This window comes from Martes martes (genome assembly GCF_963455335.1).
Source record: "Martes martes genome assembly, chromosome: 9".
Taxonomy (NCBI): domain Eukaryota; kingdom Metazoa; phylum Chordata; class Mammalia; order Carnivora; family Mustelidae; genus Martes; species Martes martes.
The window spans coordinates 64,922,625-64,937,340 of NC_137896.1; the positions used below are offsets into that span (position 1 = coordinate 64,922,625).

At 59.4% G+C, this 14,716-nt stretch overlaps 1 protein-coding gene across 1 annotated transcript; it reads right to left on the bottom strand.

Moving 5' to 3' along the window:
- Nucleotides 1-866: 866 nt before the first annotated feature.
- SEMA4C (semaphorin 4C) lies at nt 867-10,626 on the bottom strand. The gene is made up of 15 exons (XM_080814883.1): nt 10,570-10,626; nt 8,401-8,544; nt 6,710-6,858; nt 6,295-6,357; nt 6,017-6,115; nt 5,824-5,920; nt 5,557-5,673; nt 5,311-5,462; nt 5,048-5,223; nt 4,597-4,741; nt 4,262-4,484; nt 4,014-4,126; nt 2,877-3,034; nt 2,721-2,788; nt 867-2,632 (listed from the first exon to the last, which is right to left on the bottom strand). Exons 2-15 carry the CDS (start codon nt 8,507-8,509, stop codon nt 1,803-1,805), a joined length of 2,499 nt encoding a protein of 832 aa, XP_080671009.1. The 5' UTR covers nt 8,510-8,544; nt 10,570-10,626; the 3' UTR covers nt 867-1,802.
- Between the last annotated feature and the right edge of the window lie 4,090 nt (nt 10,627-14,716).

The window sequence follows — 14,716 nt, forward strand, 5'->3', positions numbered from 1 at the left end:
GGGTTGTGCCAAACCACCCAGCCCCAGTGGGAGCGGAGTTTACTGTATCAATCTTCATATATCAAAACATCCTGGGGGCTGAGGTTAATGACCAAGCTGAAAACTTAGCATACCCAGAAGTCGGCAATCACAGCCCTTTCCTAAAGCTAAGGACACAGGGCAGCAGCCCCTTTCAGCCACGGCAGGCCCTCCAGACCAGTCAAATGAAGGGAGTCCATTTCACGACTGCCTCCATCTGTGGGCACGAATTACAAAATCCAAGGTAGGTCTTCCCTTCCTTACAAATATCTGGGCCCTCCCTGTACCCATTCCTTGCATAGGCCAGTGGCATGGTGCACACTGGGGGGTGGCAGGTAAAGTTCCATGTTCCACATAGCCGGAGCATTCAAGACTAAATTCCTGGAGGGTAGGAAGAAGGCTGAAAGTCTTCTGGAAGTAACTACCTTTCCTCCCCTAGGCTAATCGGGAGCCCCATCCTCACACAAGCTAGTCCATACAACCTTAAGCTCTTTCTAGGAAGTCCCCCTCCTTTAGCCCCTCACTCCCACTTCCCTTTCCCCATAGTTCTGGGAAGCCAGGCCCCTCTTCTCCCGCCTTGTCCCAATGCCCTAACTTCTCCCTCTGACCAGAAGCCAAAGCTGGCTCCCGGGAGGCTGTGGCCCTGGTCCGGTTCCCAGCCCCACAGTTACCACTGTGGGAAAACACTGGAGCCTGGACTATCCCCCTCTGGCACAAGCAGGCAGGGACAACATTAGGGACAGCTGCACTAGAACTATGGGGAGGTGAGGCTAGTCCTGCCCAGAAGGTTTTGGCCCAAATGCCTTACCCCTATCACAGTAACACTTACTGTTTTCTTAATTTTATTTGTCAATATAAAAATACTCAAATATTTACAACAAATAAATACGCGGGGACACAATAAGTTACACTGTTAGGAGCCCTCCTCCTAGGGCTGGGAGAGGATATGCAATATCCACAGCATGCCTACCCTCTCTCCTCTTCCCTCCTCCTCCCTCCCCCTCCCCCCACACAACCTTTCCCAGCCCAATAAGGGAGGACAAGTATAAAATACCACTGAACCCCAGGGCCAAGTGGGAGGCCCCTCCCACCCTTGCCCCAAACACACAGGAGAATCCATCTCCCTCCCCCCACCCTGAAAACATTCACAGCCCTAGGAGCAGGACCAGGCCCACACCAGAGCCCTGGAATTCCCAAAAGGGGCACAGCACCCTGCCCAGCCCACCCCCATTATGTACACCACTGACCCCCACGGGGGACAGATGGGGGTAGGAGAGGCAAAGTGATACGACCCCTTCCCCTTCATAGCTCCAATGACTCACCAGGAGGACCCCAGGCCAAGGGAAGACTGGACAGAAAAAGGAAGACTACCTCACACGCACACATATAACACACATACACACAGAGAAACAAGAAGACTAGGTCACACACACATGCACACCCCCACATACACATACACATACACATACACCTAGATACAAACACACCCACATCTCCAACTTCTGCCTTGAAAAGTTTTGGCGGCTGGGGTCCCATGTGTCCGTGATTCACAGCCCCTCACAGAGAGGAGGAAGATGCCTTCTGGGAGGCGGGTGCCCTGGTGAGCCACACCAAGTGGCAGTGCCCGTGCTGAGCGGAGCAGGTCCTCATGGCTGGGCGGGTGCAGGGCAGGGTCCGCCCCAGGCCGAGCCAGTGCCCGCGCCATGTCCCTGAGGTAGCTGGTGCCTGTGCAAAAACGGAGGAGCTGCGCATCCCACGCTGCTCCTGCGAGGCGATGGGGCCCCTCATACAGAGGACTCCTCGGGATTGGAGTCCGGCAGTGGCTGACGCTGCTGCAGCTTGCGCCTCAGTTCATCGGCCAGCTCAGGCAGTGGGTGCCCCAGCCCACTGCGGTCCTCCGCTCCCAGCTGTAAGCGCACGTAGCCGTTGGCATTTGAGTTCCGCCCACCCCCCAGGTGAAGCCGGGTTGGAGAAGGCAGGGGCTGGCCGGGAATGCCAGGAGGTGGAGAGGGGGGCCCGCCCCCGGGCTGGCACCGCGCGTGTCCAGGCACGATCTTGAGCGAGCCATCTGAGTAGTAGTAGCCGACGGGATCCCAGAGCTTCTCATCAGTCTCCGGGCCAGGCCTGAAGGGGGGACTGGTGGGCTCCTTGGGCAGCTCCAGGGGGTACACCAAGGTCCTCTCCGCCGCCTTGGCACCCTTCTCCAGTTCCTCCCGCAGCCGCCGGCGCAGCGACAGAACAAGCAGCAGCAGGACCAAGCACACGGCCCCCAGGGCCACCACAGCCAGCCACACCAGTCCCAGGTTTTCCAAGGGCGCCCGAGCCTCCAGGGTCACCGATGGGCCAGCCACCACGGCCACCAGGTAGCCTTCGGCAGCCAGCCGCGCCCCCTGCTCCTCTGAAAAGCAGTGGTAGGCACCGGCGTGGCGGGGCTGGGCAGCCATCACGACCAGGGCCTGCAGGCGGGCGTCATAGAGGAAGGAGCCGGGCTGTTCCGCGGGGAGGTCCCGGCCCCCAAAGGTCCAGCGGGCATGGGCCAAGTTGGAAGAGAGGCGGCAGGGCAGCACCAGGTCTGTGCCCGCCACCACGGTGATGTTTTTGGGTGTGAGCCTGACTGCAGTAGTAGAGAGAGAGTGAGCAGAGTTAGCATAGGAAACCCGGGGCCCATTCTACTGGGGAGAGGGAAAAAAAAGGCAGCTCACCTTTTTTATTGCCACGGTTACAAATGCTTGAGGTGTCCAAGACCGTCACGTGCTGGATCAGCAAGGACCTGGTTGGGGAAACAGGGTCCATGGGCACTGGGGCTCCAACTACCCCGGTCCCCACCCTGGTCCCAGCACGTGCCGAGCCCCACTCACCCCGAGGGGCCACCCACGGCCACACAGCGGCTGGTGTTTACGCTCCAGGCACAGTAGGGGTCCCGAGCGAGGACGCAGTCAGCACAGGAGCGGTACTTTGCGCAGTCGGCCAGGGGCAGCTGGACCAGCTGAGAGCGGGAGCCCGCAAAGAGCAGTTTCTGCAAGAGAAGCGGGGTGCGGGAGGCTCAGCCAGGGCGGGACATGGCCTGGGGGGCAGCTCCGACGGCTGCGTGGGAGCACGAGGGCAAAGGGGCCTGAGGAGGAAGGGTGCAGTGCTAAACTCCGAGGAGGGAAATCGAAGGACTGAAGAATGCACCCAGGGCTTACTACAAGCCAAACACAATCCTAAGTACCTTAGAGACATGACCTTCTTAGACCGGAACAGTGGAAGTGCGAGGCTGAGGAATATAATCACACACACACACACACACACACACACACACACACACACACACACACGCTTCAGTGCAGTATAAATAGTGCAGGAAGCCTGTTTTCTGCTAGGCCCATCAGTCCAATAGCACAGGCATAGCATAAGGTGTTTTCCTCTGTTTGAACGCTCACTGCCAATCTGTGTGTTTCTTCAACCACGGACTTTCTTTCTGCCATTATTCCACATTCTGGGGAATAATCTGAGCCACAACAGTTGGTCAAGGGCAAGCACATGAAAGTTCACGGGAGTCACAAACCAGCCAGAAGGAAGGGTAGGTGCAAGCAGCACTTCAGGCAAACAGCAAAGGGAGCGGAGGGCCAGAACTGGGCTGGGCTGGACTTGGGGGGATGGGGGCGCAAGGACAGCCAGCAGCATGAGGGCAGCATGAGCCCCAGGGGCCCCGACCACCGCAGCACCATAGAGAAGAGGTCTGTAGGTCACAGAGGCACAGCACAACCTCGAGGGGTCTGACGGAAGCATGGTGAGCCACTGCCAAGGCCCAATTCTGGGAACACTGCCCCACGGGGACCTGGCTATATATAATGCCCGCCGGCCGCCGAGCACAGATTCCGTTAGCGCGCTCGTTTCCTGGAACTAGCCCCAAGCTAAGCGAGGTGTGTTCTAGTGCCTCCCCAGCCCTGTCCTGGCCAAGCCAAAGACAGGGGAAGGTGTAGGGACAGTGGTGGACGGGGCCTGATTACTACCTTGCTCCGGGATAGGACCAAGCTTTCCACAGGCTCCTGGTCAAACACCTGCAGCTCCTCGATCAGGTGGACCCAGGGGCCCAGGCTCACAGCCTTGAGCAGCCAGCCATCTCCTGTGGGTGGTTGGGGAGGACAGGCATGAACGAGAGGGCATGGGGCCCCTGGGGCATCTCTAGATCTCCCCGCCCTGACACACACAGGCCTTTACCCAGTTTCCAGCAGCCACACCCCCCTCCCCAGGTGCCTACCTGTGCCGATGAACAGCACCGTATAGGTGGCTGCGTCAAGCCCTGTGACCCGGTCAGCCACCAGATGGGTGAAGTTGGTGTCCTTCTTCACGAGCAGGGGCCGGCCCCACCGGGGCCCTACCTGCTCCTCCATCAGTGGGTGCTTCTTGATGAAGTTGAGGGTGTTGTCCGGCAGCTCCAGAGAACTGGTGTAGCCGTGGCGTCGGTGCCAGTTGTTGATGCACTGGGGAGTGGGGATTGGGGTGGGGACAGGGGGGAGGAGGGGAGAGCTGTCAGCATGGTGGAGAGCTACTGCGGCTGAGGGCAGGAGCCCATCCCCATCCCGGAGGACTCACTGAGCCGGGCCGTGGGCTGGGGACGGGGTCAGTATAGCGGCCCCACTTCTGGGCTTGCTCACGGTACTCCTTGTAGGGACCCTCGAATACCCTCTGGATCTCTTCCAGCTGGTACTCGCAGACCGCTGACAAGTCCACATCGCCCCTGTCATAGCAAAGGAGGGACCCCAAGGGTGAGGTGTGATGTCCACTTAACCCCAGCTCATGGCACGGACCGGGAAGGTAGTGCCCCGCCCCCCAAAGCAGTCATGGCTGTGTGCAATGTCACGTTGGCTCTAACCTACCGCAGGGGCAAGGGGGGACTTGGAGAGGGGGAGGGGCGACTCGGAGAGGGGCAGATGCCCAACATCCTCCTTGCCTTCTGGTCAGCGGACCACTTAAGCCTTTACCCAGCGGCCTGCATCCCCAACCATCCCTCCCCCCCACTCCCCAGGGTTCCCAGCCAACTCACCATCGTGCCCGAAAAACCCCAAAGAAGGTGGTGTTGTGCCAGGAAGCATCCCGCAGGGTGTGCAGGGCCTGCAGCTGATTGAAGTAGAGCTGCCAGTCCGGGGCCGAGCACACCAGCCTTGCCTTCAGGAACGTGGTCCATTTCCTCTGCAAGGTCCGTGCGCCCCCCATGTCCCCCTGGCAGATAGCAAGGGGACACTGCTGGGCAAGCCTGCTGAGCCACCAGGCCTCCCGGGGCTCCCCACTCACCACAGGATTCCGTACCTTGCAGACACGGGCCACCCGAGCCACCACCTGCTCTGCATAGCAGTCATACTCCACTGCCCGCTCGCTGAAGAAGAAGTAGACCTTGTCATCGTCCCCTGTGAAGCTGCCCACGCTCTCTGGGATGTAGGCAGAGCCTACAAAATGAGGTTCTACGGGAAGGGGAGGAGGGTTAGCAGGGTGGGTGCTGCAGGGCCTCTCACCCATGGCTCCCCCCGGGCCCGACACAAGCTCCTAGGGGCTCACCGTTGAGCCAGAAGGCCAGGTACTCTGTCTTCATGGAGTGGTGAGGCCCCATGTTGCGCAGGATAACTGGCTCTGTACCCAGGAAGTTGTTGAGCGTGGCCGAGTACAGCTCGCCGTCTATGGGAGACAGTGGATCAGGCAGGCCAGAAGTGACATGAAGCTACGTTCAGGCCATGCAGATCCACAATGAGAAGGAGTTCTGGCAGGCGGGGGTGTGGGGGTGGGGGAAGGATACTCCCCCAGCCTGCCGTGGGGACAGCCACTCACCCACAAGGAGGCCGGTGTGGCCCTTAGCTGGGTCATAGGGACACTTCCCCTTCCCATCCTCAAATTCTCCACGCTCCAAAGTGAAGGTGAGCATGTCCTAGGGGTAGGGAAGAGACAATGCGGAAGTGCCCGGGGTCGGGGGGTATCCAGAGTAAGGCGAGGAGGGGGGCTGAGGGGAGAAGGCAGCACTCACAATGTAGGTGCACTTGGGCTGGAAGGCGTAGGTCCCGCAGACGTATAGGTGGGATGTGTTGTAGGGCTGCAGGAAGCGGATGAAGTTGAAACACTCCGTCTGGGGAGAGAAAGGGGTTCACTTAGAGTTATGAGAACATGGGACATGGTTGACACAAGGCTCTCTCCCTTTGTCTGAACAAAGGGAGAGGGTGGAGGTGGGGGACAACTGCAGGCCTGGCCAACAGAAGTATGGGGGGGGGGCGCTCTGGCTCTCCTGGCCATGTCCTGAGCACCCACCTGGTTACTCTTCCCTTTCTGGATACACTCGGCCTTCTTCTCAGCAGGTGCCTCCCATGAGATCTGGGAAGGGGGTGGGGGGAGACATCAACATCCCAAGCAACCACTGAGCACGTGCCCTGAGTACCTGCCACAGGCATGGCTCGTGGCAGCTACATGGGGACACCACAAGGGAGCATACACAGTCCCCATTGTCCGGGAGTTTATTTTAACAGAGAACAGAAGCCCCAGACTGCTGCAAAGCTGCAGAGGAGAGAAAGCAGCGTGTCTGCTCTGCTAGGAGGGTCGGAATGGAGACTGGGCAAGATTTCCACCGGGAAGAACAGGGCTGAGGGGACAGCTTCATCAGGCTAAGCCCCTTTGGGTCCTGCCACTCTCCCCACACCTGTGTGCCTCCCGCTCCCCCACCTCTCACCGCTCCTTGCAGCTCCAGAGCCTCCACGCTGAAGGCAAACAGGGCCTCCCGGGCCCCCACGTACAGAAGCCCTGTCTGCTCAGTCAGGGTCAATGTCAGGAAGTCCTGGATGCCCGTTTGGGAGAACCGCCGGACTACTGCAGCCAACTCTGCAGGGCCAAGAAGCGGGGGTGGGCGGGGAGACAAAAGAGGGAGTGAGCAGGGTGGTGAATGGGCAGAGGCCTTCCCGGGGCTCCAGGCATCCTCTTCCCCACAGAATCAGCCTTCCTCTGTAGAAGTGGTCTCCTGGGCCTAATCACCCCTGCTGCTCGGCATTACAGCCAGCACCCCACAAGCGGATGCCAGCTAAGCACCCTGACCGACAATAAAGAGCCTTCTCTAATAGCCTTTTGGCTCTGACAGCTCCCTCCAAGCCTCCCTGGCCTTTCCCAGCCTGGGAGGCGGCAAATCTGGGCTGGTGAAGAGGAAGGAAGGATATCTCAGCCACAGCTTCCGGCCAGAGGAAGCCATCAGACTGATGGCCCTCACTCTCAGGGTCAACAGCACCTCTGGCTGCAGAACTGGGCTCTTCCCCCTCCCCGCTTCCTCTGCTACTGCTTCCTTCTTTGCTGCCTGCTACCCGCTGCGCACACCAGGCTCCGGCCAGGCCCCAGCCCAGGATCTGGCACAGCAGAGGGTCGGTCCTGAAGTTGAAGCTGTAAGCACTGCTTGCCTGAGGACACTTCAGTCCAGCAGGACCCAAATCCAGGCTGCCAGAGATCCAAACACGGCTGGCCACTGGGACAGACGGGAATGAGGGAGACTGAGTTGGGGCTGGGAGGCCAGGCCAGGGTGGTTGGGGGAACAAGAGGCCTGGGACCAGAGAAGGCACTGAAGCCCTGGGGTTGGGAAGCCTTGTTACTATTCACCACGCAAGGCACTACGACACTACGACACTACGACACTACGACAGACAATTCCTACATCAGCCCCCAAATAGCTGCCGACCTGTCCTCAGGGTCCCCCTAAACCAGCCTGAGCCTTTGGAGCCAGACACAGGCTGGCAAGGGAGGGCTTCATTAGCACCAGAGTGGAGCCTGTGGGAGGTGAGCTCATCCCAGGTCCCCAGAGTGCACTGATGATACAAACACCTGACATCACCTCTTAATACAGGTGTGTGCGTGTGCAAAGGGCTATCAAAGGGCTGTCAGGTCTGCTGTCCCCCCACCACGAGCACGTGCGTAAACACATTCAGAGCCACCAGAGGGCACAAGTGTCAAGGTAGCAGAGGGGGTGTATTATGGTTGATAAGGGGGCTCCTGCGGGCAAAAAGCTAGGAGGACTTTGGGGAGGGGGGTGATGACACTCTTTGCCTTATGCCTATCCGGGCTCTGTTTTCTCTCAGTGGGCTCTCAGTGCAAGTGCTAGTTCCAGAAGTAGCGCATGGGGAGAATGATACAGAAGAGAAGGGTCTCTCTTCCTTGCATAACAGGGGCAGCCAAGTCCTAATCATCTGAAAAAGGGATATCCCAGGACTACCAATTCTGGGTCCCTGGGGCCACTCACTCTCATTTCTTGGACAGCTGTGTCACCTGTAGGCTTTGAGCCCGAGAGCAGAATAAAGCTGGCATATCTAGGGGCAACCGCTCCTCTCCCTCCTGGCCTCCCCTCCCCACACTGGTCTTCCTCCTCAGGACTTTATAGTCACTCACCCCCAGAAGATACAGTCTTCCGGGGCACCAGGTTCCACCACATCTCAGCCCGAATGCCCAGGCCACACAGCCCCACTGCCAGCAGCCAGACAGCCCAGTGTGGGGCCATGGCAAATGCCTCTAAGCTCCAGGCCAGCTGCCCTGCTGGGGGAAAAGAAAGGGTCAGAATCACAGCCAGAGAAAACAGACCGGAAGGGGGCCCACACAAGCCCATGCCCGGAGGCACTGACAGGACATATGACCTGATCAGCCTCCCCAGGAGCCTCCTGGGTTCCCTCCTTACCCAATCCTTGAAGCAGAGACTTGGTTCCCCCCAACACCTGGCCTCAGCCCCCACAGATTCCAAAGGAGGTGGGAACCCCAGACAGGAGGGGAGGAGCTGAGTCAGCTGGAGGGTTGGACACTCCAAAAAACCTTCTCCGGCCTCCAGGCCCTCACCCACTCCCTCCCAACAGGAAGTTGTTTAAGAAATTAAAAGGGGACCTTTTCCCCCACATTTAGGCCTGACAGATTTGAGGATTTCTTAAAATAACCTCTGGGAGCAGGACCTGCCCCCACTCGGGCTCCAGCCAGCCCCAAGATCTTTTGGCACGCAAACCCCTTGGCTGGGTAAAGGGGCATACAGTGGGTGGGTGGTTGCAGAAGCCCCCCTCCCCCCACCCTTCCCCTGCTCCGGGAGGGGACCTGATGGAGCCAGCCGTGCGGGGGTCCCGGCCCCAGCCTCTCCCCTCCCCCCAGACAATAGCCAGGCAGAACCCCAAACCCTGATTCCAAATCATCAGGGCCAAAGTGGGGCCGGGAGCCGAAGGGGCCCAGCTTCCCGAGGCCCCTTTGTTGCCCAAGACGGGAGGCAGGAAGTGGGTGGGATGGGCGTGGAAATGACCAGGGCCTCATCCTGTTCCTTGCACAGCCTCCTAGGAGACACTAGCCCTCACGCTTTGGGGCGGCGGGACAACAGAGCCGGCTCTGGTCTAATCAGGGATCTCCCGGCGAAGCTCTCAGGCGGGGGTGGGGGGAGTAGAGGGGCGGGTGGGGAGCGCGAGGGGTTCCTCTCCGACCGCCGGGGACGCCCGGTGCAGGGCCGGCGCCTGCTGCGCTCCCCCCCGGGTCTGACGAACCTTCCCAACTCAGGGATTGCGCCCTAGGACCCCGGCCTGGGCAAGCCATACAGATTAATTGCCAGTGCCCCAGCCCTCCAGTGCCGGGCACAGAGACACAGAAGCTGGGGACCTGCTCACCCCAAAACAAAGGGTCCCCGCCAAGACCTCGTCCTTGGTCACCCCCCCACCCAAGATTCTCCCCTCCCCCAGCTCCCGGGATTTGAATGCAAACAAAGCGGCGGCGCAGGGAGCGTGGCGAGGCTGGCCGGCGGACGCCCCCTGTCGGCCCAGTATCCCAGCACTGGAAGGGCGGGGGGGCTAGGCACACGTTCACCCCTCCCTCCTCCGTCCCCCCAACACACCCCCAGCCCTCCCTCTGCCCCTTACCCAAGGCTCGGGCCGGACCCCGCGGCGCGCTCCGAGAATCGGCCAGCACGGTGATGCCCCCACCCCCAGCTCCTCTCAGGGCGGGGAAGCAGGAGCAGCCGGTGGGGTGGGGGCTGGAGGAGCGCGGGGCCCAGGCGGTGCGCCCCCCTACCCTAGCCCACCGCGAGCGGCCGGGCGCTCCCGCCAGGGACTGGGCGGCCAGGCTCGGGTCGGGAGCCTGGCTTTCCAGGACAACCCGCCTCCCCAGCGGAGCGGTCCGGCGGGCGGGGGGCCGCGGCAGGGAAATCCGATCCCACAACATCGGCCTCAGTCCAAGCCCGCCCCAAACTTTCCGTCGGGGGTGGGGGAGCCGGGGGCAGTTCGGGGGCCTGGGAGAGGATTCTGGCCGCCGACCCGACAGCACAGGGGACCCCCGCTCCGCGTAGCCCCGCTCTCCTAGACCAGTGCGCGCTTCGGGACGCTATGGCTGCGGGCACTGCTTGCCTGGCTCCCGAGCCCCCGCCGGGCAGCCCGCGAGGGGCGCAGGAAGGATCTCGGACCGACTGCTGTCCCCGCCGCTAGCCCTCCGTGCGCCCCCAGACCCTGTCCCTCGCGCATGCGGCGGCTCCTGCCCGAGTCGGGGGACAAAGCGGCGGCCCCGAGCCCTGGTGCTCCCGCCCCGCGCAACCCTGGCCTCACTCACCTCTTCTTCGCGGCTTGAATCCCTGGGCGCCGCCCTCGCGTTCGGCTCGGATCACGGTCCGCCCCTACCCGCGCGCCGCCGCCCGCCTGCGCGCGCCCGCCCGCCCTCCTCCGCTGTCCCCTCCGCCACCGCCCCTCGGTCCCGGCTCTCCTCGGCGCCCCTGGGCTCGGGTTCCCCGCGCCACCGCGCCGGGTCTTTCACCAGCGCTGCCGCCGCTCTCCACCCCCTCCCCCCTGACGTCAGGCGGGGTGGGGGGTGTGGAGCGGAGGCCGGGGGCGGGACGCGAGGTCCGGCCCAGGAGGGGGCTGCGACCCGCCGCGACCCGCCGCCCCCCCCCCCCCGGCTCCCCGCCGGCGGACTCGGACCCCTGCCCCTCCCCGCGCCCTGCCGCCCCGCGCCTCGGAGTCTACGGTCTACGCCACAGCGCGGGGAGGTGGGGCGAGGGAGGGACTCCGGGCATTGCCTTGGGGGGATCGGACTCACCCGGTCTTTCCGAAGTGTCCCCCAAGGCTGGGCTGCTGGGCTCGGGAATGGGGCCGAGGAGCTTCCCACGCTGCAGTTACTGGAACCAACGCGGGCAAGCCCCTTCGGGGCGAGTATCCGAGGGAGGGGTGCCCGGGAAACCGAGGCTCCTTTTGGGGGCAGACCAGAATGGGTCTTTTGGCCCGAAAATCTGCTTCGTTTCTTGGCCCCAACACCAGCTGGCCCCTGCAGTCAGACTGAACGGGTCTTACCAACCAGGAAGACCCACTAATCTCCGGAGAGTCTGCTCCTTGTTTTTCATGCTCCACACAGAGGGACAGCAGCGCCCTTGCCCACCTAGCTCCCGGGGAAGACAGCCCTCCGGGAGACTCCTGTTGCACAGAGCCTGCCCCCAAGAAATGAGTCCTTCTGATGCCAGAAGGCTGAGTAACAAGTGACATGAGCCCTAACGTTCACATGAAAGCAGCTGAGGGGAAGGCGCGCTGGAGAGCTACCACCTTTTAGAACCGCCTGCCTCTGCCCACAGCAGCTCCTAGAAGTCACTTGTAGCTCTGGCCTGCTCTGCTGGAGTGGTGCTGGGGTGGACCTTGCCAGCTGGTCCTCAGAGCTGGGCAAGTGGACAAACCCCAGGGAACCTGCCCCATCGGCACCCAGACACAGATGCCTCCTCTTGGCTAGGGGCAAAGGACAGAGGTAAAGAGACTGGAGCCCCAAGGCTTCAGTGGGGAATTTAAGCAGGCGCAGTCCTTGAGGAGAGGAACACTGGAGGGCCCCGTCAGCAGATCTGCATTATAAATCAGTCCCGACAGGAGCTTTTGTTCTGAGTTAAAACTTGGCATCTAAAAATGGAGACTAGAAGAGTAGTGGAGATAATTGGGAAAAGCAGCCCAGTTTGGATTCAGTAACAATTGGGTCTTTGCTGGTACACATAAAGGGCCCTTCTCCTGCACTGGCCAAAGCCATATTTCCCAGTTCCTTTCCACTAGGCAAAAAAAAAAAAAAAAAAAAGAAGAAGAAGAAGAAAAGAGCCATGGTCTTGGAGATGCTGGAGATAGAGGGCAAGCCTTAACAGTTAGCATGGGGTGGACAGGGAAGGCTCTGCCTCTGCTGGCTGGGAGGGAGATGCAGATGACCCCTCCTCCAGGTTAGACCCTGAGTCTTTTTGAGTGGAGGTGAACTGATATGCAGATAGCACTCATATTTGTTCTGTGCTTTACACTTTGCCACCTGCCTTCACATACATTTCCTCACATCATCCTCCCTGACCACCGTTCAAACAGCAGGTATCCTTGTCTCTGATTTTGGAGATAAAAATGAGTCTCAGAAGGGTGAAGCAACCTGCTCAAAGTAACGTAGATAATTAGCAAGGTCAGGATGTTAAATCAGGTCTTGGGACTCCCAATCCTGTCTTTCCACCAAGTCAGAGTGCATCTGGACAACCTTTCAGCTGAAACAGCTCGTTTCCTGCTGTTTTTCCTCACCTCTGCTCCCACCCCCACCAGGCAGAGCTCCACCTGCAAGACGGCCCCAGTGGAAAGTTTCAAAAGGTGGTTTGGTTTCACTGGCAGGGACAGTCTTCTGTACGTTATGGCAGGCTTCTCTGTTCCTGCTAACAGACTCGGGGAGCCCTTCCCTCCCAAATGCTCCTCAAAGATAAGGCTGCAGCTCCCCACCCCACTCCCCTTTTCTACCTTCACTCATTTCCTGCTGTGTTAATTTCCAGCACTGGCCTTTTCCATGGGTGGGTGGGCAGAGGATAAAGTTTCCTGCATGACTACTTGCTCATGATTCATACTTTTTAATAAAAGTACAACTGGTCAAAAATGAAGATTCCTGGGTTTTAAATTAAGAAAAAAAAAGAAGAAGGAAAGTCTCTTGTACCTGTCATGTCTCCCTAGGGCCTGTCTGGCATATTCTATTTAAAGTACCCATGCTGGGCGCCTGGGTGGCTCAGTGGGTTAAGCCTCTGCCTTCGACTCAGGTCATGATCTCAGGGTCCTGGGATCGAGTCCCGCATCGGGCTCTCTGCTCTACGGGGAGCCTGCTTCCTCCTCTCTCTCTCTCTCTGCCTGCCTCTCTGCCTACTTGTGATCTCTGTCTGTCAAATAAATAAATTAAAAAATATATATTTAATTTAAAAAAATAAAAATAATAAAATAAAAGTTAAAAAAATAAGTAAAGTACCCATGCTTCAAGCCGTAGGCCCTGACAGGCCCTCTTGTTCATCTGCTTGTGGCCAAGTCAAGGAAAGCCCACATATGCTAAATGCCTTCTGAGTTTCTCCAAGGATCCACTGGCAACTCAGCTCAGACCAGTCCCTACAGATGGGTCCAGGACTCTTGCCTGAAAGTCAACCTCCCAGTCCCTCCCCCACACATTGGTCATGTGCCATGGTGTCGCTCATTTGAGCTCCTTACCCCTAGCTCTTGCAAGGCAGCTTTCAGACCAGAGTGGAGCCCAGGGTTCACACTGGGGTTCTCCAGTGAGCACTTCCTGGCCAACTTCCAAAGGATCCGGGAGCTGTTGTCAGCTCACAGAGGGGGAAATGAGAAAGCCTGGGTCAGCCACCCTTCAGGGATTTTTTTGGAGAGCTGGGGACTGAGGTGAGTGGGGACATAGGAAAAGGACTTCCTCTACTTCCTCCTAGAAGAGAGTTATCAAAGCTGTCCACCTGGGAAGCCTTTCCCTTCCCAGCCCCTCCCTGCCACCATCACCAAAAGGAAACCGGAAAACATCCGTCATCACAGCCCCAGATGCTGCGTTTCCAGGGCCTTCAATCAGGATATCCCTCAGCCTTTTCCCAGGGGCTTAAGGATCTGGAAAGGGCAAGTGGTGAAGTCGCCAGCAGCACTGTGGAATTCTTGGCCTGGAGGAGACTGAGTCTCTAACTGGTCCCAGACCGGTTTTAGAAGATCTGGTCAGCCTCCAGCCAGTTCCAGTGAGGGCCCATTACATGTCCCAGGGGATATGGGACGCCCTTGGGTGACCTTGAAGCACACCCCTCTGCTTAGGTTACTGCTAGATCTCTGGAGGGACTGAGTAGTCACCAACACCTCCTTTCTCCTTGGTATCTGTTTCCCTCTTGGGGACAAGTGTGTTTGGGGAACAGGGGAGGAGGGCTCAGTGCACAAGGAACAGGACTGGGGAGAAAGGCCCCGGGTGTCTGTGCTGATAGACAGCATGATCTCTTTCTCAGAGCCAGGTAGGGGCAGCTTCGAGAATTGGAAACTCCCCAGTTCAGCTTCTTAGGCCTTTCCCTCTCTGCCCTTGGCAGTGAGAACAAAGAGGGGAAATTTCAAAGGTGATTTCCAGGTTTCCAGAGCAAACCGAAGAGCTGAGGATTAGCTGTCAGGATGTACAGTGTCAGAAGCGGGGGCAGCCTGGAGGGACATGAAGGAGGCTGCCTCACCAGAGCCTTCACTTTTATCAGACCATCTCAGGCCTACCTGATGCCGCTGGGGCCTCCGTGGTGCCCCGGCCAGGGGGCCCTGTGATGTGGCCAGGAACAGAAACCAGAACTCTTGGTCAAGTCACCTGGGCATCCAAGTTACCCTGGCCAAGGACTTCTTCCACCTGTCACTTGGCAAAGGGAGCATGGCAGGGCGATGACTGGTACGGCACCCAGAGCTCGGCTGTGTGCTCAGGCCCTCTGAATTATAGATGC

Bases quoted from the DNA above. Each gene is read 5' to 3' on its own strand.
- SEMA4C (XM_080814883.1), bottom strand. From the start codon at position 8,509: ATGGCCCCACACTGGGCTGTCTGGCTGCTGGCAGTGGGGCTGTGTGGC. The intron at 5,463-5,556 runs GTGAGCCCCTAG...CCCTTCCCGTAG, and splicing joins CCTGGCCTTCTGGCTCAACG to AACCTCATTTTGTAGGCTCT. The intron at 3,035-4,013 runs GTAGTAATCAGG...CTTCTCTTGCAG, and splicing joins TGGTCCTATCCCGGAGCAAG to AAACTGCTCTTTGCGGGCTC.